This window comes from Numida meleagris, chromosome 1 (assembly GCF_002078875.1).
Source record: "Numida meleagris isolate 19003 breed g44 Domestic line chromosome 1, NumMel1.0, whole genome shotgun sequence".
NCBI classification, from domain to species: domain Eukaryota; kingdom Metazoa; phylum Chordata; class Aves; order Galliformes; family Numididae; genus Numida; species Numida meleagris.
In genome coordinates, this window is record NC_034409.1 from 181,313,289 (window position 1) to 181,339,320 (window position 26,032).

At 40.8% G+C, this 26,032-nt stretch overlaps 2 protein-coding genes across 3 annotated transcripts in view; one reads left to right on the plus strand and one right to left on the minus strand.

Moving 5' to 3' along the window:
- Nucleotides 1-1,082, minus strand: part of ARHGAP42 (Rho GTPase activating protein 42) — a 165,600-nt gene extending 164,518 nt beyond the window's left edge. For both annotated transcript variants that reach the window (XM_021381312.1, XM_021381309.1), the window contains exon 1: nucleotides 656-1,082. In XM_021381312.1, coding sequence (XP_021236987.1) covers nucleotides 656-809 — 154 coding nt within the window. In that variant the 5' untranslated portion in view covers nucleotides 810-1,082. The remainder of the gene's footprint in view (nucleotides 1-655) is intronic.
- Nucleotides 808-20,452, plus strand: LOC110403998. The gene is made up of 2 exons (XM_021407891.1): nucleotides 808-1,201; nucleotides 19,399-20,452. Exons 1-2 carry the CDS (start codon nucleotides 808-810, stop codon nucleotides 19,626-19,628), a joined length of 624 nt encoding a protein of 207 aa, XP_021263566.1. The 3' UTR covers nucleotides 19,629-20,452.

Here is a 26,032-nt window from a genome sequence, read left to right on the forward strand (position 1 = left end):
ACACCACAATTCACAGCACAAGGAGCTGCAAGCCGTCACTGTACGTGCAGGAAAGCCCTGGGCAACCGATGAGAGATGCAAAACCTAGAAGTAGGTGGCAACAGCCAGAGCAGAGGAGCTCTGCCGAGCCCAGCAGTGCCCCCGCAGCCCTCGGCTCTCGTTTTACTCTCTTCAAAGCTCGAGGGCCGCTTCCACACTACGGGACGCCCAGCGCTCACCTCTCGGAGCTTCAAAAGGACGGAAGCGCTCATCCCCAGCTCGCTTACCGGAGACGCGATTAACAGTGACGTTGCTAGTTAATAAAAATAATTATCTCTTCGTTTATCCGCATGATAAATACGGCGATATCCTTATTATTAAGATCTGTGGTACGGAGGTTTTGACACGAAGGCTGAACGAGGGAACGCGAGCCGCCAGCCCGGCCCCGAGAGCCGCCCTCCCCTCGGCGCAGGGCGCGGCAGAGCCCTCAGCCGCAGCCCCGGGGCCGCCCCCGCCGCCCACCCGGTCCCGGCGAGGCGAGGCGAGGCGAAGCGGGGCAGAAAGTTGACGAGAGGTTTTCTTTCCCCGTCCGCCGGCAGGGGAGCCCGCTCCCGGCGCCCATTCAAACAAAAGAAGCTCCTGCCCTGCCCGCCCCCGGCCCCGCCGCCCCACTCACTCCGCAGGGCCCCGATGAGGAGGCTGCCGTCCTTGATCAGCTCCTTGATGAACTTGTTGGTCCTCTCCAGTTCGATCTCGTGACACTTCAGGCGCTCCCTGAAATCCGGGCTGTCCAAATACGAGTCGCTGAACTCCAACGTGGGCAGCCCCATGGCAGCGGCGGACGGGCGGCCGAGGGAGAGCCGCGAGGAGAGACGGAGGAGCCGAGGGCTGAGGAGGGGCTCCCGGCCCGGCGGGGCAGGCGGCGGCTGTCTGCGTGCTGTCACCCAGCTACATGCTGCCCGCGGGGCTCCCAGAGCCGCCGCTCCGCCGCTTCCGGCAGCGCTGTCTCTTCCTCTCTTCCCGTCCCTAACTTCAGCCCGAACCTCTCCCGGCCCGGCTGAGGAAACCCTCCTCCTGCCGCAGCATGCTCACACGCCAGGGACGCGGCCCCGGCAGTGCCCGCCCCTCGCGCCGCGCCGCCTCCCCCTTCGTGCTCTGCCCTCCAGCGGGGCCGGCCCGCAGTGGGTACGGCCTGTGGGGACCGGCGCGGGCAGGGCGCGCGGTGTGTACTTTACGTAGAACTACTTGGAGACCCAGGGGAGGACTGGGAGGGTGCGCCTTGGGGACACCTAGGGAGGCCTAGGGATAACGTTCCTTGTGTAGAAGAGAAGGCTTTGGGAGGCCTCATTGCGGCCTTCCAGTACTTGAAGGGAGCTTACAAACTGGAGGGGAACTGACCTGTTACACAGGCAGATAGTGATGGGACAAGGAAGAATGCCTTCAAACTAAAAGAGGGAAGGTTTAGGTTAGAAGTTAGGAGGAAATTCTTCACTCAGAGGGCAGCTGGAGAGACTGTGGATGCTCCATCCCTGGTGTTCCAGTCCAAGTTGGATGGGACCCTGACCAGCCTAATCTGATCAGGCTGGCAGCCCTGCCCATAGCAAGAGATTTGGAAGTAGATGGTCTTTAAGGTTCCCTTCAGCCTAAGCCATTCTATGATTCTATGATAACTGGAGGAGAACTCGGAGTTACGCATTTACAATAGATATTTAACAACATGTGCTAAAAGGAGGCTGTTTTTATTCAGCAGAGCGCCCAGCCTATGGTGGAGGAGTGCAGGCCACTTTTGCTGGGAAAAAGGGGATCTGCCACAGCTGGAGGAGCTGAGGCCTGAGGCAGCCATCCCAAGCATGCTGGCATTACACAGGGATCTCCTGTGACACCCAGCATGGGCATGGCCGGCCTGCCTGCCTGGTGTGCGTGTGTGGGCCAGTGGCAGGAACACTCCCACAGAGGTGGATAATGAGAAAAGAGAGCAGCAAAGGATAAAGGAGGGAGGTGTGGGCCAAGGAAGTACAAAACAACAGCTGGGAACGCCCATATTCTGCCATAGTACTTGTTTGTGTGTGTGGTTGAGCCAACTCCATCCTGAAGGGGAAGACTGAGAAACTGCCAGCTCAGTTACTAAAAGAAAGTGGTGTTTCTCAAGTATGCTAGTGGGTTTATCTCAGAAGCAATTTTGGTGATTCTTGTATGTTTATCTGGAGTAATTCTTCCATACATACTGTGACAGTACACAAATATGTATACAAATGCACAATGCACGTACCTGGTTTCAAGGAGAGCTGTCTGTAAACACACCTTCAAGTTAGCAATAACTCCAATGGAAACAACCATCAACACTGGTCACAAAAGTTCCTTTACTTCAGCACAACCTACCTCTTGCCAGAAATTGCCTTTGAGGAGATGATACTTCTCTGTTAGTTGTCCACATGCTGTCCTTTCCAAATCGTTCTCAGCCTTCTTGTTTACACTGTTCAACAGTGAAAATAAGACAGCTCAAAGCTGTTGTGTTTTGTAGCTCCTTTATACAGTTTGTGTTCTTCACACTTCTTAACCATTTGTCAAAACTCACTTTTTTGTATTCAAAACATATTTTTGTGAATACTGGAAATACAAAGGAGAGCCCATAATTTCTAACTATATGGCCTGCAGAATTTGATAAAGTGAAAAAAGTAACTATACTCTTTTTGATAGGCTGAAACTGCCTACAGGACAGTCTCCAAATTAGCTGTCTATGTTTATATTAATAAACCCAGTCAAGACTTACAGTTCATACTCACCCTAAAACTGTGCCCATCAGTGTGCGACTGGGACAAATTCTTTTTTTTTAATAAGACTGGAAAATAATATTTAGTTAAGAAATTTGTTACCTTTCTTTTTCAGGCAGTAGTGGCTATTCTCACTTGCAAACTAACAAACCCTATCCACTAGAACTACTGGATGTTTGAAATAGAATCTTCTCTGAAGATTAAAAACTTAATTTTTGCATGTTCATAGTGTTGTTTTAGGCACAATTTTTATTCCTACAGCATCATCCAATAGCTGGAAAGACACTGTCTTTCACCATGTTTATTCTTTGATGTAATTATAGAAAGGAGTAATATAGGACCACAGGTTGGAAAAGACCTTTGAGATCACCAAGTCCCATCAGTAAACCGTGTTCCCTGGCACCATGACCAAACATGACTTAAATACCTCTAGAGATGGGGACTCCATCACTTCACTGGGAGCCTGTTCCAATGCTTGCTCACTCTCCACATGGAGAAATTCTGCCTGATATCAAAGCTAAACCTCCCCTGTTGCAACTTGAGGCCATTTCCTCACATCCCATCACTTGTCACTCAGGAAAAGAGACCAACATTCTCCTTGCGATAATGTCTTTTCACACAGTTGTAGAGAGAGATTGGGTCTCCTCTCAGCCTCTTTTTCTCCAGACTAAACAACCTTGGCTCCTCTAGCTACTTCTCATGTTTTTCTTTTTTTTTTTTTAGTCCCTTCACCATCTTCATTGCCCTTCTCTGCGCATGCTTGAGCAACTTAATGTCCTTCTGGCACCGAGGGACCCAAAACTGAACACAATATTTTAGGTGCATTGTCACAAGTGGACAATGGAACAACCACTTCCCAGTCACCAGATCATTGACAAAAATGAAAAACAATACTGATCTCAGTACTGAGCACTGGGGAAAACCACTGGTGACCAGCTGCCAGCTGGATTTAATTCAGTTCAGTATGACTCTTTGAGCCTGACCATCCAGCCAATTATTCACCCAGCAAATTGTACAACTGTCTCTAAGTCTGCCATATGATAGCTAAATAAATCAAAACTTTCTGTCATAAATAAAATATTGATTTACTTCCTCATTCTCATAGTTCTTGCCTAGATCTCCTCAAATTTGATTTCATCTTACTTGATCAAGGTCTGCTGTAATTATACATGAGGCCTTTCTCAACCAGATTAATGACTACACTACTGCACTACACCTTTTCTTTAAGAATGTATTTGTCTCTCATGGCCAAATTATGCCTCTTAGATTCACTAATTGTCATGGTTTTATGATTTTCGGTTATTGGTATTCCACATCATAACATCATGTAGTGTACGTACCTGGTTCTCAGAACAGAAGGACTACTACATTCCCCAGGGTACTTTGCTCCTCTGTTACCATTTCCAGCCAGAGGGAAAAGATAAAAACTCGCAGATCACGAGACCTCGTCCGTTCTCTTTGCACCTGTCTCTCGTCCTGGCAGCACCTCGCTCTCCAGCCATCTTATCGTCAGTAGTAGAGTAAGGCCTAGCTTGATTTTGGGACATTCTCTCTCTCTGTATTGAATTTATCAGCTTAAATTGTAATTATATTGTATTATAGTGTGTTGTTTTGCATTCTGATATCTTATTTATTAAATTAGTTTGTTTCTCCTCAGATTGTTGCCACTGTTTTGCTCTCAGGCCCATCTCCTTACCCTTTTTTCCCTTTTCCCTTTTCCCGGGGGGTGGGCCGTGGGTCCCCCATCCCATTCATCACGGAACCAGGCCTAACGCCCATAAAACGTTGACACTAATCCACTTTTTTTAACTGTTTTCATCCACCAGATTCCAAAGATAAAGCAGAAAAGCTCGCTGGTCCCAAAAATAAGTTCTTTGCATTTTAGTTCAGAGCAATTATTCCAGTAATCATGATGATTCAGTTCTTTCTCTATAATGTTCTCATCTTCAAAAGTTCCATAACCACATTTCTACTTTTGGTATCAGGATCATGAATGGAAATATTAATGGACCAAGGCTAAAACAGTCCTCAGCAATGTTTACTAGGAACTTCCCTCCAGCCTGGCATCCTTCATCCACATAACTTACTGTTATCCTTCTAACTATTTCCATATGTTTCTCAGAATTATCCCATCTTTCTTAGCTGAACTGAGAATTTCCTAACTTGCAGTGTGTCAAATACTATGCAAAAATCTCATTTGTTCATATGTATTGCCTTTTTTTTTCTTTCAGAGAAAAAAAAAATGTTATTTTTATGGAAGATGTATTAGTTAAGAACGATTTTTATTTCATACAGCTATATTTGAGCAGATGTAAACCCAACCCTATGTTATCCTTCATTAGCAGAGAAAACTTTTATAACTAACCCGTGAGCTTAACGAACATTTATGCCTGTGTCTGGAGGAGGATCAGATAAATGAGTTATTTGGCACACCTACAGAGAGGTTATCTTAGAACAACAACAACAAAAATCTTGACAGAAAGATAAGTCTTACTATTTGCTTTATGTGGGAGTTAGGGGGAGCTTTAAAGAAAACAAGGTACTTGAAAATATTTTTGGGAAGTCTAAAACCTCCAAGTGTTATAGTCAGCAGGAAATAATATATTTCTGTTCTCGTTTTTTGTTTGGTTTGGTTTGGTTTGGTTTTTTTGTTTTTTTTTTCCTTGTCCCAAGAAGATTTTAATAAAGGTTCCTACTAGAAACACCAGGTTTCAGGACTTCAAAAGATAAGAGAAACTGGGGAGGAGCCTAGACATACTGAAAAAGGTTTTTTCTTGAATACTAACAGTTGCTAGAACAGAGTGGACTCTACTAAAAGACACCGCATTTAGACACCTCAGAAGCATGGGTCTCTTAAGTAGGAGGCTTCAGTAAATGAGTTAGCCTGATGTTATCACTAGCTGTGAAGAGATGGATGAAAAGTGAGATTTTTTTTTCTGAACCCTGAGGAACTTTGTCCTGTTTCATCCACTTCTATGTTTATTATTCTAAGCTTGTCCTAAAATCTTACATGTTAATGAGGTCAAATCAATTTTTGTAAATTTCTGCTTCATCTTCTTAAAGGCAAATACTAAGCTCAAATTTCCAGTAAATGGCCCATCTCTGACTCTAGGGGGTCCCTAGGGCATATTCTTATTATGTTCCTATTAGCTTGGGGTTGAAGAAGGAGGGGTGTTACTGCAGTGAATATTTCTACCCACACAATATGTAAATGTCTATGTGCACAACCTTCAATTTTATGATTCAATCTAGTTCTGTTAGATGTTAGTTTAGCAGTTAATGTAGTTAAGGACAGAGTGACTCTCATCTACAGGGGAATATTTTAAAAAAGAAACTCTGCCAACTTGCTCATAATTTCTTCTGCCTCAGTATACAGAATTGTGGGAAAACTATTTACAGAGCTGTATGATATTGCTCTTTCTTCTGAAAACAACTGCTTCCCTTTGAGAGCATGAAAGATTATAGGCAAAAGAATGCTAGGGCAGTGATGCTTGTGAGTTCCCTTGAGTTGCTTTAGCATATAAGATAAGCTCTGTACCTATATAGGACAGAAAATATTAATAGAATTAAAAACCCCATTCAAGTAATTATTTACAGAGAATGTTAATTTGTTTTAGCTTCTCTAATGATCTTATACTATCTAACTTTTCCATTAGTTTCTTCATGGGAGTTGTCAAGATTCCCAGTAACTTGCTTGTAAAAATGCTGTTAAAAGTTTTCAGATTCTCGTTATTAAATTAAGATTCTAGATGTTAGGTTTATGTTGGCTAGCAGTGATAAATTCCAAAAAAAAATTGAACATAAATAGAAATTGAACCAAAGAAGTAAGTTTACACTCCATAATTTCTTGTATGTATGAACTGAAAGGGATACTACTCTCTATTTGGAATATAATCTGCATGTTGTTAACTGATTGATAAATGATATAGCTACCAAAGTTTTTGTTGTTCTTTCTGCAAGTTAACACTGTCAGAGGAGGAGTGATCAGCCTGGTTAGCCAAAACCATAGATAAGAATTAAAATCTTGTATGTACTGACTGATGATATCATAAGATTTTACTCTCTGTGCACTAAGGTCTGCTTGCATGTGAATTCCTATCAGTGTTTCAGATTTCAATCACAAATTACAGATCCATAATATTTCTTGAAAAATCTCCAGTCTTTTTAATGTATGAGTTTATTCCACGTGGTTTGGAGAAGCTTCAAACAGCATAGTTCAAAGCTAAAATTAAAAATCATAGAATCACAGAATATTCCAAGTTGGAAGGGATCCAACAAGGATCACTGAGTCCAGCTCCTAGCTCCACACAGGACCACCCAAAATTCAAACCATATTTCTGAGAGCACTGTCCAAACCTTCCTTGAACTCCAGCATGCTTAGTGTCATGACTACTGCCCTGGAGAGCCTGCTATAATACCCAGCCACCCTTTTGAGGAAGAATCTTTTTCCTAACATCCAATCTAAACTTCCCCTGATTCAGCTCGAAAAAAAAAATAATGCTTATTGACTCTTATGCAGTACTTGCTTAAGCATCTCTGTACTTCTCTGTTGAACGTGCAGATTCCCTAACTGACTGTGGTTCCATACCACAAGGCATTGTGGTATGCTCAAAATGGCTTGTATCTGAAGAAATAAGAGTCTAAATCCAATTAAGATTCAGACACTTGAACTAGCATCTCCCAAATCCCAAATGGGATTGATATAGTACAAGAGACTGAGCAGGTGAAGGCTACTCAGCATACTACATAAAAAACAGTAAATGTGGCAGCTTGAAAATCACAGCAAGGTAAACAGGAGTACAACTTTCACCTATTGCTTCCTCTTAGTAGCTAAAATACTATCCTACAAAGCAGGAAAGCTATATGTTAGATTCCTGCAGTCTTGATTCTCTGTGTCCATCTCTAGAAGAGGCTGTCTTCAGACAACTCCTTGCTCGACATTTCCTACTGACAGCTTTAGGGAGCTGTACTCAGCATGGAAAGTCTTTGGATCACTCTCTGTGTCTGTATACTATGGAGAACTACCCTCATATTTAATTCTTGCTCTGAAAGCAAAGCATCTAAGAGGACAAAGATGTAACATCTTAACTGAATTTTTATCCTTTTGCCCTTTGCTGGGACTGTTACAGACTCATGTCTGTATTACCATGCAGGTAACTTACATACATTATTTGTGGTAGTAACCAATTGGGATTTTAATCATCACAATCAAGGTGAAAAGCAAAAAATTCAGTTTTAACATTGTTATCCAAAATCATCCTTTCACATGGAGAATCTGGTTCCATAACTGGATGTCACTCTTGATAGATTTGTCATTTCTATCACTTTGGCTGAACATGAAAGGAGAAAAAGAACATAGTCAGATGTGAGCAAATTTTAGTCCTGCTGTTAGTCAACAGGATGCGCATTCACACCAAATAAGAACTGGTGCTAGATTGCCTAAAATGCAGGATATATTCAGCTCTGACACCTTTACAACACCTTTACAACGTTTGGATCAAACTGGATTTCTCTGATTGCTGCTGACTGTATAGACAGAGAGAGACAGTTCCTGAAGGAAGCTCAGTCACATTGGAAGATTGTGGTAGAATGGACAGAACAGAAAGCACAGCACATAACAGAAAATGGACAGACATCCTCTGCTGTGCAGAACTAGTTAGGTTGTAGTTGTGGATTTACTTCATCTGTAGTAATAATAAGCATAAATAGATGGAAACTGGTTGAGGAAACTGCTATGTTTTGTGTCATTCAGGAGCAAAATCAGATCTACTAATACATGACAGTGAGGTGGCATCATTTTTCTACAACTAGTAATTTCATCATATGATTTTGGAGAGGGACTTTTTATAAGGGCAAGTAGCAACAGGATGAGGGGAAATGGTTTTATATTGAAAGAGGATGGGATTAGAGTAGATATTAGGAAGAGATTCTTTACTGTGAGGGTGGTGAGACACTGGAACAGGTTGCCCAGAGGTGCTGTGAATGCCGCCTCCCTGGAAGCATTCAGGCCAGGCTGGATGGGGCTTTGAGCAACCTGGTCTAGAGGGAGGTGTCCCTGCCTATGGCAGGGCATTGGAACTACATAATCTTAAAGGTCCCTTCCAACCCAAACCATTCTATGATTCTATGACTTTTGGTTGCATGAGATCTTTAAGGAAAGGTGTTTATTTTTGACTGATGTTCAAACTTCACTATGTGTAGTTTTAAAGTAGTGATTGTAATTTGCATTATGGTTAACTCAGTTGAAAAAGAGACTAATTTATTCTTGCTATGTCTGTCAGTAAGATGTAACACAAGAGTCAGTAGGGCTAAGAGCTCCTGGATATATCACATTAGTTGCCATTCACTGGACAATTTTAGTCCTCTTCTCTCTTTAACACTTAACTTGCATTTAGATTTGTTCAGTGGATAACTGGAAAAAAGGGATCAGGGAATCTTTTTATGCTACAGTATCGTTTAGTTTTTCTGAGAGCTGTGAGATCTGCTAGGTCTGCCCTTGCAGAACAAGGGTGGGAAAAAAGCTGACTACAGTAATAATTCTTTGGAATGGGCACATGCAACAAATGGGTAAGGTAGGCCCATCACTACTGTTCCCTTGTGTGGGCAGAACACAGTTGAAATGCCCACCTAAAATTGCAAGTCATATAAGCATCTTGGCAGTCATAATGCCATAAAAGCATTTTAGCAAGTAAAAGGCTGGATTCAGTTCCAAAAGATATATGTGAATTTAAACACTGATAGAAATGTTGGGTCACACGTGAACTACTGATTCACCAAAAGCTATCTCTGCCCCCAAAGTTAACATTAATTACAAAAAAGTTGATGTAGAAAGTAGTGCAATGAACAATTGAGAAAATACTTAACAATCAAATGCCTTTTTTTGAAAAAAATATTTTTTCCTTTCATTGATCTAAATACGTGTTCACGTAAGCAGATAAACCGGAAACTAAATCAAGAATTTGTTTATCTTGATGCCTTTGTAACTACCTATGGTATTGTTGAGTAATCACTTCTACTTAGGTGTTATTTAACTTTGGAATGGCTGAATGGCTAACAAAATTACTGCTGTAGCCCTTTGCTTTGCATCTGCCAAGTCAACATCAGAGATTGTGAAATTGTTCTTTCTCTTGGCAAGCCAAAAGCAGCACTATTGGACTCTAAAATACTGGGAAATCAGCGATGATTCAGAGGAAATCTGACTGCTTTGCTGTGATAGGAGGGGGAAAAGCACAGCAGTGGAACTTCACCAGCCATTCTGATATAAGCCCCCCAGCTCATGTCAGAGATTGTAAGACGCTTGCATCATAACCATTAGAGAACTGCTCAGTGCTTAGGATGAGTTAAACACCTCATAGCTCTGCTTTTGTACATGCTGAGAAATGTCTAGAGCAAATTAGTTTTGAGTTCAGCTCGTCGTTGAGTTCTGCTGAAATCCAGGAACAAGTCAATCCTTAATGTAAATAAGAGCAGAAGAATTTTTATGCCTAGGGATTAAAAGCTATGAGGATGGGTTCCAGTCCCACTGTTCTCTAAAAATGAGTCAATCAGTTTATGCAAATGCCATTGAGTAGCAGTTGTAGCAAGAAAGTCACAGTCTGTGGTGCTGGCTGTGCAAGTCAATGTTTAGAACAAAATACATAGAATGAAATACATTTTTCTTATCGATAAGAAAACTGAGACAGATTAATGTGTCCAAAGGAAGTTTCTTCATTAAATTTGTCTACACTTGGAAGCTTACTGAAAGACCTGTCAAAGAATAGCAGTGTCCCTTTGAGGACTTTAGTGTATCTCCTAATGCATAGACAATACACAATGCAACATTAAACTTCCCAGGAATATTTTAGCTAAATACACTTTTTATCTGGGGAGCTCTGTTTTTAGCAGTTTTTACATTTACTATATAATTAGCTGCTCTGAGGTGTGTTTTCCCCTTCTTCTTCTGAAATATGTAAGTTATATTATAATTTCCAAGAAACTGAAGTGTTTAGTACCAAAAAGTAGTGAAGTGCTTCTTTTTTTATAAAAAACAAATCAAATAGTAAGTGAAGTTTGTTTTTCATGGCTACATCTATGAATGCACAATAGATCTTCACGTGATCAAAGGAAATGTGCACTTTTTTTGAACTCTGTCCTTTTTTCATTAGTGTTTCATTTTTTTGTTTAATTCATTGTTTTCATTACTCTCAGGGAACAACAGGGTATCCCTCCTGTAGACAGTGGAATAGCTATGTTTCCTTATAACTTGAGTTAAAATCCTGTTGGTTTTGCAGTTCTTGAAAGGAAAAAAAAAGCTACACATTTTTGTTGTAACTGACTTTTATTAATATCACTTTCATAGAATTTATGAACAGAAATGGATTTATATTCATTTCAAATACATTACTAATATTTAAAAATAAGCAATTCATCTAAAAAAAACCCCACAAAATATATTAAGTATATAAATATATTTATACGAATATGTAAAACCCATGAATATAGCTAACCTTAGTAATTCTTCATGTAATTGATAAAGACTCAGAATGGAAAATAATGTTGAAATGTTGAAATAAGTTTGCTACAATATAAAAACATCCAGGTCAGATTTTAATTTTTGTATCAGTAACATAAAATGGAGCATTGCTCATATCTGGGAAAAGAGAAGGAAGAACATACCTGTTTAAATCTGTCCTCAACCTATGGAACGCTTAGTCAGAACCATATCTAAAAGAAGTACTGCTGTGAAGGAAGAGACTACTTTCTAAAGTAATATTTGTCACTGTTGTATTCAAAGGACTTAAGAATCCACCTTTTGATATTTCTACTAAATTAGTAGGTAACACTAAATATGGGTGAATTGAGGTGTAGTTTGTAGTTTCAATGAAGAAGTTGCATGGAAAAAAAAAAGTCCTGGAAGAAGTTATTTTTCCAATAAATACAAGTGCAAAATATCTAGCACACTTAAGTGCAAATACAGAATAAGGAACAACTATTCCTGTAGAAACTGTATATATTGATCTAGAGATTATAGCAGATATAGCAGATTCACAAGTTGAACTTTACTTAACAATGTTATATAATTGCTAAAAGCACATTTTGTAGCAACTCTATTATATCAGGAAGCTCTGGGCTGGGCTACTTTGCTCTGTTCTCAGGTACGGTGTTTCAAGAAAGATGTGGAAACATGGAGCAGAGATCTAGGAAAGAAAAAGAAATGCTGAACATCATAGTTAGCATTCATTGCATGTAGAGAGAATACCGAGTGGTGATACCAGCCTGCTTCAAAGAGGAGGCAAGTGTCTGTTTTCCATGTTCACTTTAGACAGACAAAAGGTAATTGTTTAAAACTGCAGCATCAGAGATTTAAACCAGGAAAAAAATGACTAATGATAAAAATACTTAACCGTGTAAATAGTGGCTCATTTACTCTTAAAAGCTATGAATAATAGAGCATTTGCTTTTTTTTTTCCCTTTAAAATTGTCTGGTTCATACTTGTCCGTAAATGATGTCAATTGTATGTAAAGTAGAAAATTTCTCAAGCAATCTCTCTTAGCTTCCATTTTTCAGGCTATGATGTCTCTACATTATATCCTCTCTCTGAATTGCCTCATATCTCCCTGGAAGTATTCAAGACCGGGCTGAAGGGGGCTTTGAGCAACCTGATCTAGAGGGAGGTGTCCCTGTCTATATCAGGGAGGGGCTGGAGCTAGATTATCTTAAAGGTCCCTTCCAGCCCAAACTATTCTATTATGATTCTGTGATATTGATAGTTCCTCACAATGAGGAATTTATCCAATTCCTTAAGAATTGAAAACATAATTGAGAACCTAACATCTGTGTTGCAAGGCTATGAGGTCTTGGCCATCCACATTTCTACCCATCTTCACAAAGTTTGAGCTTAATTAGGCCTACTTGAAAGCCTACTGAAGTCAAGAGAGGTTCTGATTATTTTCATGGGGCTTTGAATCTAATCATTTTAGCTTTGTTAAACATCTGTTCCTTTGGTTTTATCACTCTAACCGCAAATGCTTATGAGTAACTTGTCTTTATCAAAAGATGACTTAGTTTGAGAATATCAACTGAAGTCACTGGGCTACTGAAGTAAAAAGTTTATTTTCTGCAGATACTAAGACTTTTTTTTCAATGTTTCTTTCAAGTATTTAAGTTTCTATTGGGAAAACACCTCAAACTCATTGTTCCAAGTATGTAAGCTGCTACAGACAAGCCTTCAAACTGTGTCATTGCAGTTGGCTGCCAAGATAGAGAGAGGTTTTTACTGAGTTATCAAAGTGAGCACTTAATGTTATGTATCTAGATGAAATGAGTAAGTTTCTTTTTCCCACTTCCTTACCACTTCAGAGATATATATCTGTCTCATTCAGTGAGCTAGAAAAAAAATACTGTTCTGTTTTTACCACTCAGCTTCTGCATCTCAGTCTGATGCAAAGGAGAAGGGCCCATGATTCAGAAGAAATCTTGTCCTACTGAGCTTAGGGTCAAGTTCACAGCTCATGAGAAGAGCTGTATTTCATACAGTCAGTGAATTTCACAATAGCAAACTATGTCTGTTTTTTAAAGAAAATATATTGAAACATTATCTATATATGTATAGTTTGGGAAATGGTTGTTTCCCTTTTTTCACATATCTAGCAGCAGAGATTTTAAGAGTTTTAATATTCTTTTTTGTTCTGCATGTAGAGTAATTACAGAATCACAGAATGGTTGATGTTGGCAGGGACCTCTGGGTCCATCTGCTCCAGCCCCTGCTGCAGTAGAAACACCCAGAACAGGATGCCCAGGATCACGTCCAAGCAGCCCAGTATATAAGTGACCAGCATATCTTTCCGTTGCACAACACAAATATTTGAATGGCTCTTTCACCCTGAGCTCCTTTCTGAAAATTTCTCAGAAGCTACTGTGTAGTAATTTCAGGTGTCTTTTATGAGGATCTTAGAGTTTTGGAGGCTCTATTTTGAAAGATGGACTGCTGTGCTGTGATAGTATCTGTCATGCGGGGTATTAGGAAGAGAAACGGTGACTGTACTAAATTGTCAGCTTACACAGACGCAGCTTTGCCGTATCAGTACTGTGAGGAAGTAATTTATCATTCTGAAAGACAGCTGAGGCCGGTGACTTAAATGACTTGTTCAAAGTCTTACTAGATATCTGTGACAGAGGATGGAGCTAGCCTATGTTTTTTTGAGTTCAGGTTAAAATTACAGCTTCTAGACCGTTATTTTCTCCTGTTTTCTTGGACAGTTGAATAAAATTAGTGGTTGTTGAGTTCTGTGTGAAGAGATTAGTATTAGGGATAAATAGTACAGTTTTCATTCAACTACTTAAACTGATTGCATTGTCAAATGCGATCTATTTTGTGAAAAATGTAGTGTATAAAGCTAATGAAAATAACTGTAGTCATACAGAATTGTGTGAACAGAAACTTGGAAAACCAGTTTGAGGCCTGAGTAAAACAGTAATCCCCACAATATAACAACATCCTCTAGGCAGTAGAATAATCTTCTAACCACATAATTTAGGTCTTCTCAGAAGAACGGATAGCCTTATGCCTTCAAATTGCTGAGGCAGAGAGACATGACAGAGTCTGAACAAAACCAGAGTTTTCTGTGCCCAGATCAAGAAGAAATGAGCCAATCTGCAGTGCTTCAGCCAACAGGCTGTATTCCTCACTTAATTCACAGGGAGAGCCCCTGTGCAGGGTTCCAACTGTAGGAGATATCCTGGGCTTGGTCTCTGGTGGTATGTGATCTGGAGCATAAAATGTTAATTGGAAACTTATTAGGCAGAAGTAGGTCACACCATCTCCCTTTTTAACAGGAAACTCATTAAAGGTAAGTTCCTTCACACTGATATTTCCCCCCCCCACACACACACAAACAGCTGTTTTCATTACACGTAAATATCTTTGTCTGAGGTGTGATCACAATCATGTTGTAGGCTTTGTTAGGATTTACTCTCTGGATTGGAGATGTTAAATGTGGGGAAGCAGAATGCTGAGTCAGCAATAGCATCACGCCTGCTGATCTCTTGATTTCTAGCTGTTGTCTGCCTTTCTCATCCTATCCAACTTCTTTGTATATCACTGCCCACCTCTACTATTAATTCATTTCACAGCTGCATCTTCAATTTTTTTTTCATGTGGATCTGTGTCATAATAGGGTTTAGTTTCATATCTAAAATATTTCGAATGACAGTACTTCAAGGTAGATGTTAACTCTCCCCAGGCAAACTAAACAACATAGACTAATATTTCCACAGCTGTTGTCTATAATCTCTTTGTTCTCACTGCACCAATTTGACTAGCTATAGACTGTTGCAGCCAAGGACTGTATCCTTGTTGTGAATGTGTGTGGGATGCTCATGATAAGAGAAAGGCAGTAAGTGCCACAATCTTTTGAGCAAACAACAACGCTGGATTTAACACATTTACTTTATCATATGCTTACAAAACATCTAATTCTGCTGGAATTGGGGTAATCATGCTAGTGTTTACCCCATAGATAGTGAATTTTGTGATGATTCCAATAGCACTTTAAATTCAGAAATGCTTATTTGTGTTCTGGTTCACATTCTTCTACAGAAACTCTGAAGAGCAAATGGACCCAAATGACTCCCACTCTTCTAAAGCTTTCAGGCTAAAAAAAGTAGCTCAAGTTTTCCTAAGGTAAAAGTTAACAGCTGAGTGCTTAAGGTATTCAACCTTGATTCAACCTTCAGTTTCTTCATAGATCCCATCTTAAATACAGGGAAAAAAGGAAACAACAATGCTGCAGCAGCACTGAAACAATGCACAGAACATGATGGAGTGTAGGTCATCATCAAATCCCCTTGTAGGGGATGTATGGAATTTTGTGTGTGTGAAACGGGGTTGTAACTGCATCAGGAAGGTGGAAGAATTGCATTAGGAAGTGTTCCTGAAGAGAGAGTTAAAAGTTTAAAGCGGTTTATACTGAGGAGGGTGTGGAGGTCTTTTCCAGAAAATATTCTGTTGGTTTGAACTATTGCCTAAGAAAATAAAAAATGTTAGTTCTTTTACCTTCTTTTATTTTTTGAAAAGTCTAGTTTTACTTTTTTCCTTCAGCATTTGATTTGGTCTGTATCTGGTATGTGTCTTTACAGTGCTACTCACAAGTATAGTTAACGTGACATCTAACCTGAACTACAGCTAGCTCTACTGGAAGGGGCAGTTCAGTGCTTTTCCCTGCCCACGTCTGCATCACTCTGCCCTTTCCTTTGCCCTCACCTTCACCTGACCCCAAGGGATCAGGTAAGGCTCACTAATGCAGAAGTAACCACACAATGGTGGCACTAGTGCCAGGGAAAGGTGTGGGGAAAAGAAAGAAAGTATGAGTGCTGTAATGCATTAATTTAGCTGAACCAACAATCTGTGTTGCTTGCTATAAAACACATTACTGATTATTTCCATAAGAGTTAGCACAGAAGCAGCTATGGGCCTGCTTTACCAAGCCAAATGATGACAGCCTGAGTACAAGCACAAACCACACCAGAAATCCCCGGAAAATGTTACTCAAAGAAATGTAAGCTCTAATTTAGGGAAGAGTTTTGAGGACTGTGCTGTAGGACTCGGATACTAAAATATTCTGTAAAAACTGTAGGCTGCTGTTGGAGAATCATGTGATTTTATAATTCTAGGGAGTTTACTTCTTATTTTGCCATAATAATGAGACAAACCTATAAAGAATCTGTGTGCCTGAAATTAGTTTTAGTACTATTGCTATTTTGACAGTTACCCACAAAGTTCAGGGTGGAAATATAATTCTGCTAAATTAGATTCAGTGCTTCAGGTAATCCTTTTTATTATGGATGTCTGCATTTTTTCTGTTCCTTCAATTAAATGTGATACTTAGTAGTAGAAGTATATCAGCTTGGCCAGCACGTATCAAACCAGTGATCACCCATGAAGAAAATTTAACAACTGAATACAGACAATCGTTCACAATAATTGGAAAGAAAATCATTATCTTTTGATGCAAGGAAGTAGAAAAGATGACAACTGGGCAAGAAAGACTAGGAACATGGCTGTTTCAACTGCTGTATTAAGGAACATTTTTCATTTACATGTATCAGCATCAATGATATGTCATTTCATTTGGAATGAATGCAACACCATAACATCTGAAGCTGCTTTACAGCCAAATTCTGCAAACATAATTCAAAACAAAGAGATAAAGCAAACCTCGGTCACACAAATATCTCGGATGTTTTTTTATTTGAATGTTTACAAGTTCTGTAGTGAATCCACAAGGGTTAAATCCCAAAGGATTCTGTTCAGCAACAACAAGCCATACTGAGTGAATATTTATTAATTTGCTCACTTCTACTGAATTAAATATATTTCTCTGAGTAGATTTAGGAGTGTGGGTTGGGAATGAAGTGCTTCCTAGATTAAATTCTTGTTGTGTTCAAAAGTACCTAAATTTGCAGAAGTGATAAAAGCTGAATAGAATCTCCAAGATTTGGTCATAAATGCATATTGCTGTATAAAGTATGTGAAAAGAGAGAAGATCACAGCTAATAAGTTTTTATTGACATGGTGATTTAAAGATGTGGCTCCCTCTTGCCACTTTCATATTTGCATCTCAGGAATCGCTGGTGGTCTCTATTTTGTAATGAAGAATTTGAATTGGTGAAAATTAGAATCTTTGTAAAAGATAGTTTATATATAACATAGTTATATCTGACACCAAGTTGGGAGGAAGTGTCAATCTGCCTGAGGGTAGGATGGCCCTCCAGAGGGATCTAGACAGGCTGGATCACTGGGCTGAGGCCAGTGGGATGAAGTTCGACAAGACCAAGGGCTGGGTCCTGCACTTTGGCCACAACAACCCCAGGCAATGCTTCAGGCTTGTAGCAGGCAGAGTGGCTGGAAGACTGTGCAGAGGAAACAGACCTGGGAGTATTGGTTGACACTCGTCTGAACATGAGCCAGCAGTGTGCCCAGGTGGCCAAGAAGACCAATGGCATCCTGGCTTATATCAGAAATAGCACAGTCAGCAGGAGCAGGGAAGTGAGATCATCCCGCTTTACTCAGCCCTGGTTGAGGCTGCACCTTGCATACTTTGTTCACTTTTGGGCCCCTCACTACAAGAAAGACATTGAGGCCCTGGAACTTGTCCTGAGACGGGCAACAAAGCTGTGAAGGGTCTGGAGCACAGGCCATCTGAGGAGTGGCTGAGGGAACTGGGACTGTTTAGTCTGGAAAAGAGGAGGCTCAGCGGAGACCTTATCACTCTCTACAACTGCCTGAAGGGAGGTTGTGGTGAGGTAGGGGTTGGCTTCTTCTCCCATGTAACTAGCGATAGGACAAGAGGGAATGGCCTTAAGTTGTGCCAGGGGAGATTCAGGTTGGACGTTAAGAAAAATTTCTCCTCCAAGAGAGTGGTCAGGTGCTGGAATGGGCTGCTCAGGGAGGTGGAGAAGTCACTGTCCCTGAAGGTGTTCAAGAAACGTTTAGATGTTGTACTGAGGGACATGGTTTAGTAGGGTTATATTGGTGGTAGGTGGATGGTTGGACTGGATGATTTTGTAGGTCTTTTCCAACCTTGGTGATTCTATGATTCTATGATCATAAAAACTGACAGATGGAAAAGACTACAAAGAAGAAAGCTCAGAGAGTTGTTATTAGATGTCATAGTCATGTTCAGGGCTGTCTGTGCTGTCCTGTCCTGCACTCTAGAAGCAAGTGAAGTCAGAAATGTCCTACTGAAAAAATGATGTAAACAGGAGCAAAATGCATTTCATAAGTGATGAAGACTTAAGAAAAAGAAAAAAAAAGACTAATATTCTTAAAACTTTGAAAGAAATTTCTTTGGGATATTTTATTTTAATGTAAGATCTGTTCTACCAATCTTACATGTTCTTTTTTGTTTGTTTATTTCAATGAAAAATACACCAGCTTTGTGTACACTTAATGTAAACTTCTGATATTGACATTGTAATTATTAATTTTCTGACTTCATATGAGCAACAGATGAGTAGAGAAAAAAAAAAACAAAATCATAGAAGACCAGGTGCAAGCATCAATGAATATTTTATTGAGATTTCAGAGGAACACTTTTAAGGGATACGCCTTAACCTGACATTAACTGAGTCCTAACTGGAGGGAAGACGTCTGAGCATTTTGACTCTAAACAATTTATCTGTTTGCCTAGCTGAAATCCTAACATTTCTCTCTGATGTAGGTATCAGAGGATTCACTTCACTTGCTTTAAAAGAGGCATGCAGCATAAACTCAGATGTGCTGAGGTGCCCAGGCCATCTTCTGGAAGTAGTAAAAAGCATTAGAATTCCATAGGTCAAGCCCGGGACCTCACATTGAGAGTACATTTGACACAACCACAGACAGCCTGAGGTGGGAAGGCTGCTCTGCAGATCAGCCCCCTGCTTACAGCAGTCAGCTACAGCCGGCTGTTCAGGGAGCTGGTTCAAATTTTGAATATCTGCAGAAATGGAAACTTTACAGCCCCTCTGGGAAACCTGTTCTAGTGAAAATATCTATTCTCATGAGGAATTTCCTGTCTTTGCTTGTGTTCATTGCTTCTTGTCCCGCCAATGGACACCACTGAGTAGTGCTTGGTGCTGTTTTTTTATACTCCTACCAAATATTTATAAACATGTACTTTCTTTCAGACTTCAGGAAATGCCCTCCTGCTCCACTCCAGGCTCCAAATCCATATCACCAGAAATCCATAGTGGTCCTGCAGTGGCATCAGCCATTTCTCCCTGGATTTGTGGGCACATCTCCACCACTCCCTGAAGAAGGGAACCTCAGAGGGATGTACTGGGCTCTGCTCCTGACTACTGGTGGCAAGACGCATGGGAATAACACAAAGCTGGACCAGGTTCAGACCGGGCAATAAGAGAATAATATTTACCATGAGAGTGGTCAAACTATGGAACAGGCTTCCTGGAGAAATAGTTGGTGTCCCATGACTATGGGTGTTGAAGAGACATTTGGACAATGCCCACGGTAACATGCTTTATCTTCTGGTTAGCCCTGAAGCGGTCAGGCAGATGACCTCAATGATTTTTGAAGGTCTCTTCCAGCTATGCTATGCTATCCGATCCTATCCCAACCCATCCCACCAGATCCCATGGACTTGTGTATGTCTGTTTTGTTAAAATAGTCCCTAACCTGATTGTACTCCACTTAGGGAAAGTTTTGCTTGCTCTAGGTTTTCCCACTGGTCTGAGAGCTCTGGGATTCCTGATGGCAAATTGGGAAGACAGTAAAGACCAAGGCAAAGAAAGTAGTAAATTCCTCAACCTTTCCATGTCCACTGTCACCAGGGATCCTGACCTGATCAACAGTGGGCCCACATTTCCCCTGGCTTCCTGCTGAGCTCCCTGTAGAGGACTTTCTCAGTGTCCCTCATGTCTTTAACTCTGTCCCTGCACGCTCAGACAATTCCTCTGTATTCCCCGTGGATCTTCTGTCCCTTCTACCACCTTTTCATGATTCTTCTTCATTTTATTATTACTTTAACTTCAGGCTGTAATCTACAGTTTCTGATTGATTCATTATTGATTTTATATTAAACATTTTCAATTTGATGTTAATTAATTTGAACATTTATTCCCTGTCTTATTCAGCAGACACTTATGAACAAGTAGTAACTTACATTGTGAACATTTTCCTTCTCCAACTGGTCTCTATAACACAACCTATGTTAGGTGAGTGTCATCCTTTCTTGGGATGTTAATAAATGATATGATTTTACTTTGGATCTATACATCACTTATCATAAAAAAAAATAAGTTTTTCACATTTTCAGAAAAATGTCAGATAATTTAGTAAAGAGAAACCTCCACCAGATAAAGAAGTCTTTTTTAGTGTTTTTCTCTTATAATCTTTACCATGGAAAACCAAAAGTTTAGAACTGTAAAATTAAAGCACATCATAAAAAAAACCTCTGTGTCTAGCAACGTGTTTTCCAGCTGTTTTCACTAACAAATTTTTGTAGCTTTAGAAAATAAAACGTGTGGGACAGCTGTGTTTTGCTGCTTTTGGTTTACACACTTAACATTTTCTGCTTTCTTTGGTATTCCAGTACTATTTAATATAAAGAAGTATTCCTACACAAGGAGAAATGAAGTCCCACTGGAGTTTTCTGTATCTGTGCAGACCTGATGTACCACTGGCAGTTTGGTGACGCTTCAGTGTGGGCTAGGATTCTTATATTTTCTTTGTCACACTGAGAGTGGCTGCTTTTGTCTGTCCCTCCTGGCATCGCATATCAGGCTTTTCATATATTTAATCACCACTTATGCAGCCTTATCTGCTTGCTGTCTTATGAGATAAACAGTCCTGGGCCTCACCACTTACGTGGGAGACTGCCAAGAAGTCTGATTCATTGAAGAATTTTAGCTTGCCTGTTTTGTTTTTTTTTTTAATTATTTCTATTCCTGTAATATCTGCACCATTTCCAAAGCTTTCATTTCCAGTTTATATATTTCCCCACAACAAGCAAGACTGGATATTTCTCACTGGGTTTGTTCATCTGCCTCTCCAGAATTGTAGAGGAAAATGTTGATGGATCAAAATAAGAGGATTTGAATTTCCTCTTGAACTAGATAGCTACTGCATTCTTTGCTGAAAATGTTAGAATTATGCACCACATGGTAGGAAACTTTTATTATTAATTTCTGAGAAATATGATCTCACCATTCTGGGGGTCACAACCATTACACAGAACTACTTGACATCTTGGGTGATCGATTAGTTTTTTTCTTGGAAATTCATGATTCCTAGTTTTTCTCCTGAAGTTGTTCAAGTGAAAATTAAGATCCACTAAAATACAACGTAAAACCATTAGCCTGTCTCTTAAATTCCAGACATCTCTGCTCTTCTATCTCTAGTATGTCTTTCTGAAAATTATTACTTATATCCAAAAAATCCTAATTGTAGTCTAGTCACCTGTTGTTTGTTCCTTTCTCAGATTACAAGAATGTCTCTTTCTCTCAACTCAAGCACAGACAGACAGACACACATCCTCCCAGAAGATCTTTATTCCATTAAGTCCTCTGCCCATACTGAACTGCTGCCTTTATGGCAATTACTCAGGTTTTCTCAGACTCATATTTTTCAAGTTTAACAAAGCAAGTGTCTGTTACTGTGTTCCTAACTGCAGAGTAAGGAAAAGCTGTAGACTTATCATCATGTTTTCCAGTCACTGACGTGAGACTCTGGTGCACAATTCCATCTGGCAAAATCTGCCTGCAGATATCAGGAGATAAATCAGTGCACGTTGTGAGTATTTCTCTAATGAATCATTGCCTAAAATCTTAGTGGGAGGCATCCGGGTTATCAATATTGGCCACCATTTTCAGCAGTTAGAGGCTAGGAAAATATCACCAACTCAATCCTCTAAGAGAGAATTTATAAATCAGAAGCGCATTTCTTTAGTGAACACCCTAAGGAGACTGAAGTAATGCAATCTTAAAGGGAGCCTATAAGGAGATTGAAAATGAGTTTTTACGCAGGCAGATAGTGATATGGGGAATAGTTTTAAACTAAAAGAGGGGAGATTTAGATTAGATATTAGAAGGAAATTTTTTATTTAGAGAGTGATGATGTGCTGGCACAGGCTGCCCAGAGATGTTGTGAATGCCCCATCCCTGGAGGTGTTCAAGGCCAGGTTGGATGGTGCTCTGGGCAGCCTGAACTGGTGGGGGGCAACCAGCCTATTGCAAGGCGTTGGAAATGGGAGGTCTTTAAGGTCTCTTCCAACTCAAGTTATTCTGTGATTCTATGAACCTATCCTTACAATCACAAGTGTTTTGAGTGATTGTGCACCTTCCTTTTTAATACTTTATTTTACCATGATGAAAATGTCAACACCTTGCAAGATCTAATATGTCTTATATGCCCTGAACAGCCTCACTTGGGACCTTCAGGCACCCTTTCTGCCCATTGATCTAGAAGCTCCTCTGAAGCTCATGCTTGCACAATCAGATCTTGCTGGGCTGTTTTGTAGACTGTGGCCTTGTTTTCTGGATAGATGTATACTTCTAGTATAGGTTGGTTGTCCTTGGTGATGTCTTCTGGATGGGCTACAGACCTTTTAGCTTGTCTCTACTCTGGTGCTGTTTCTGGTGCTTCTGACTGGCTTAACTCTGGATGGGCCTGCCTTGTCATCTTGCTGTGCCTAGGACTGATGTCATAGAATTATAGAATCATAGAAACATTAGGGTTGGAAAAAAACACTAAGATCATCTAGTCCAGCTGTCGACCCATCATAACCACACCCACTAAACCATGTCACTCAGTGCCACATCTACACATTTCTTAAAAACCTCCTGGGATGGTGACTCCATCACTTCCTTGGGCAGCCTGTTTCAGTGCATTACCACTCCTTCTGAGAAGAATCTTTTCCTAATATCCAGCCTGAGCATCCCCTAGGGATGGAGTCCTTATTTTGTGAGGCAGGCCTGCTGCCCTTGCTGCTTCCCCCCAAGGAGAGTGTGACTGCAGCTCACCATCTGGCATTGTGGTGGTCCTCAGGCCCATTGTGAGGGAAACACAACCAGTATAGGCAGAAGTGCAAGACATGTCCTCTTGCTGGAAGCTAGGAGTTGAGCTGGATGGATGTGGGGTGAGCTTATGCCTGAGAAGTTGTATTCTCACCAGAAGAATTTTTCTAGGATTTGGCTTCAGAAAACAACTATTTCATCCTGTTCTTTGAACTTCACGGTCTCTTGTCATTTGAAGTGACTGAAAATCCATATTGAGTTTCCTGTCCTGGTGATTTAAGGGCACAGCGCAGGCACAGATTTGAAAATGTTAGCAAATACTTAGGTGGTGTTTGGAGGTGACCTTAAGCAGGTTCCTCATTTAGTCAGATTACCCTGAGAGAAATGTATTTTTTGGTGTTTTTTCCCCCTCCTTTTATCCCTTCTGCAAAGTCAGGCATAGGTACTAATTGTTTGAGTAGCCATTTGCACTTTTTTTTTTTCCTGTCATTATCGTTATGGTTTTCATTAGATCAGTATCACTCTGCTCAGTTGACTGGGAATTTCCCACAGGAGTGTGCCTTGCCAAAAGTAATATTATTTCAGGGCAGATTTACATGAGAACAGGTTTTTCAGGTTCTTGGTGGTAAGCTGTTTGGAAATATGTAGATTGGAAAAGTGTTGGTTTTATTTTAATAGAAAAATCCAGCAGGCTCAAAACCTCTTTTTTTTTTTTTTTTTTTTTTTTTTTAAATGCAGCTACTTCTATTCCACCAAATGATTGCCAGACAGGGGGCAACTAAGGGCTGTGGATAGCATATAGCATATATGGTTCCATAGCCGTTTCTCTCCCTAGGGGACACTGTACATCTGATTTTACATGCTTTTTTAATATAACTAGTAAGATTAAAAATGAATTTTCCTTTTTTTGGCTTCTGGAAAGTATAGCAGGGCAAGAAAAAGCAGTTTTATTAAGAAAATTTGTGACTTGAATTCTGTTTCTTCCCCAAATAATACTTTGCATATGGGAATTTGTGTTTAGGATAATAGAAACATTGATTAAACTCTGAATGATTCAGAATATACTCTTCTGACAGAGTGACTTTTCATGCAGTGGAAGCTGACAGTCACAGGAAAGAAGATAATGTAATTTCTAAGTCTTGTTAGATGGCTAAAGAAAGAATATGGTAGGTACCTTTGTCCATATCTATGTCTTGTCCCAGGGCTTACTTGACAGCATCCTTAGAATCACGGAATCATAGAACTGTTTGAGTTGGAAGTGGCCTTTAAAGGCCATCTGGTCCAACTCCCCTGCAATGAACATGGACACCTACAGCTAGATCTGGTGCTCAGAGGCCCATCTACCCTGACCTTGAGTGTCTTCGGAAACGAGGCATCCACCACCTCTCTGGGCAATCCGTTCCAGTGCCTCACCATCCTTATTGTAAAAAACTTCTTCATTACATCCAATCTAAAGCTCCACTCTTTCACTTTGAAACCATTTCCCCTTTGTCCTATCACAACAAACCCTGCTAAAGAGTCTGTTCCCTTCTTGATTCTATGATTCTTTCTTATAGCCTCCCTTTAGGTACTGCTGCTCTCAGGTCTCTCTGGAGCTTTCTCTTCTCCCGGCTGAGCAGCCCAAGCTCTCTCAGCCAGTCCTTGTAGGCCCTCATTTTTGTGGCACTCTTCTGGATGCACTCCAACACGTCCACATCTCCCCTGTACAGAGGACTCCATATTTGGATGCAGTACTCCAGGTGAGGTCTCACCAGCACAGAGCAGAGGGGCAGGATCACCTCCCTCAACCCGCTGGTGACACTTATTTTGATGCAACCCAAGATACTGTTGGCTTTCTGGGCTGTGAGGGCACATCACCAGCTCATGACCAGCTTACCATCCACCAGTACCTCCAGGCAGGGCTATTTTCCATCATTACATCCCCCAGCTTGTTTTGATAGTGGGGGTTGCCATGACCCAGGTGCAAGACATTGTACTTGGATTTATCAAACCTCATGAGGTTCTCCTGAGTCCACTGCTCAAGTCTGTCTAGGTCCCTCTGTCCCTGGGGCGTCAACTTCACCCCACAGCTTGGTGTCATCTGCAAACTTGCTGAGGGTGCGCTCGATCCCACTGCCAATGTCACCAATGAAGATGTTAAAGAGCACTGGTTCCAGTACTGACCCCTGAGGATCACCACTCATCACTGATCCCCACCTGGACACTGAGGCACTGACCATCACTCTCTGGGTATGATCTCACAACCAGTTCTTTGTCCATCCAAAGGTTCACACATCACAGTCGTATCTTTTCAATTCGGAGAGAAGGATGTTATGGGGCACCATGTCAAAGGCCTTGCTGAAGTCCAGATAGATGACATCAGTGGCTCTTCCCTTGTCCGTTGATGCCAGTACACCATCATAGAAAGTAACAAGGTTGGTCAGGACCCGCCCTTGGTGAAGCCATGCTGGTTGTTCCTCTCTTCCATGTGCTTTAGCACAGCTTAAAGGTGGGTTTGCTCTATGATCTTCCCTGGCACAGGTGAGGCCGACAGGTCAGTAGCTCTCTGGGTCATTCTTTCTACCTTTTTTAAAGGGGCTTCACCTAACCACCATGGCTTTTCAAATATCATTGAGAATGTCTTGGCAACTGAGAATGTCTTTGTGCACTGAGAGCACATAAATCACCTTGATTTTGAACTCTTCGCTCTGTTTTCATTGTGAACTTCTGGCAAGTACTGTGGAAAAATCTGTCACTTGCCCTTACAAACTGAAACTCCATAACCCAAGGAAATATTTTGGGCACTGTTATG

Coding starts and splice junctions, on each gene's coding strand:
- LOC110403998 (XM_021407891.1), top strand. CDS start 808: ATGGCAGCGGCGGACGGGCGGCCGAGGGAGAGCCGCGAGGAGAGACGG. Junction 1,202..19,398: donor CGGCGCGGGCAGGGCGCGCG/GTGTGTACTTTA, acceptor ACTTTCTTTCAG/ACTTCAGGAAATGCCCTCCT.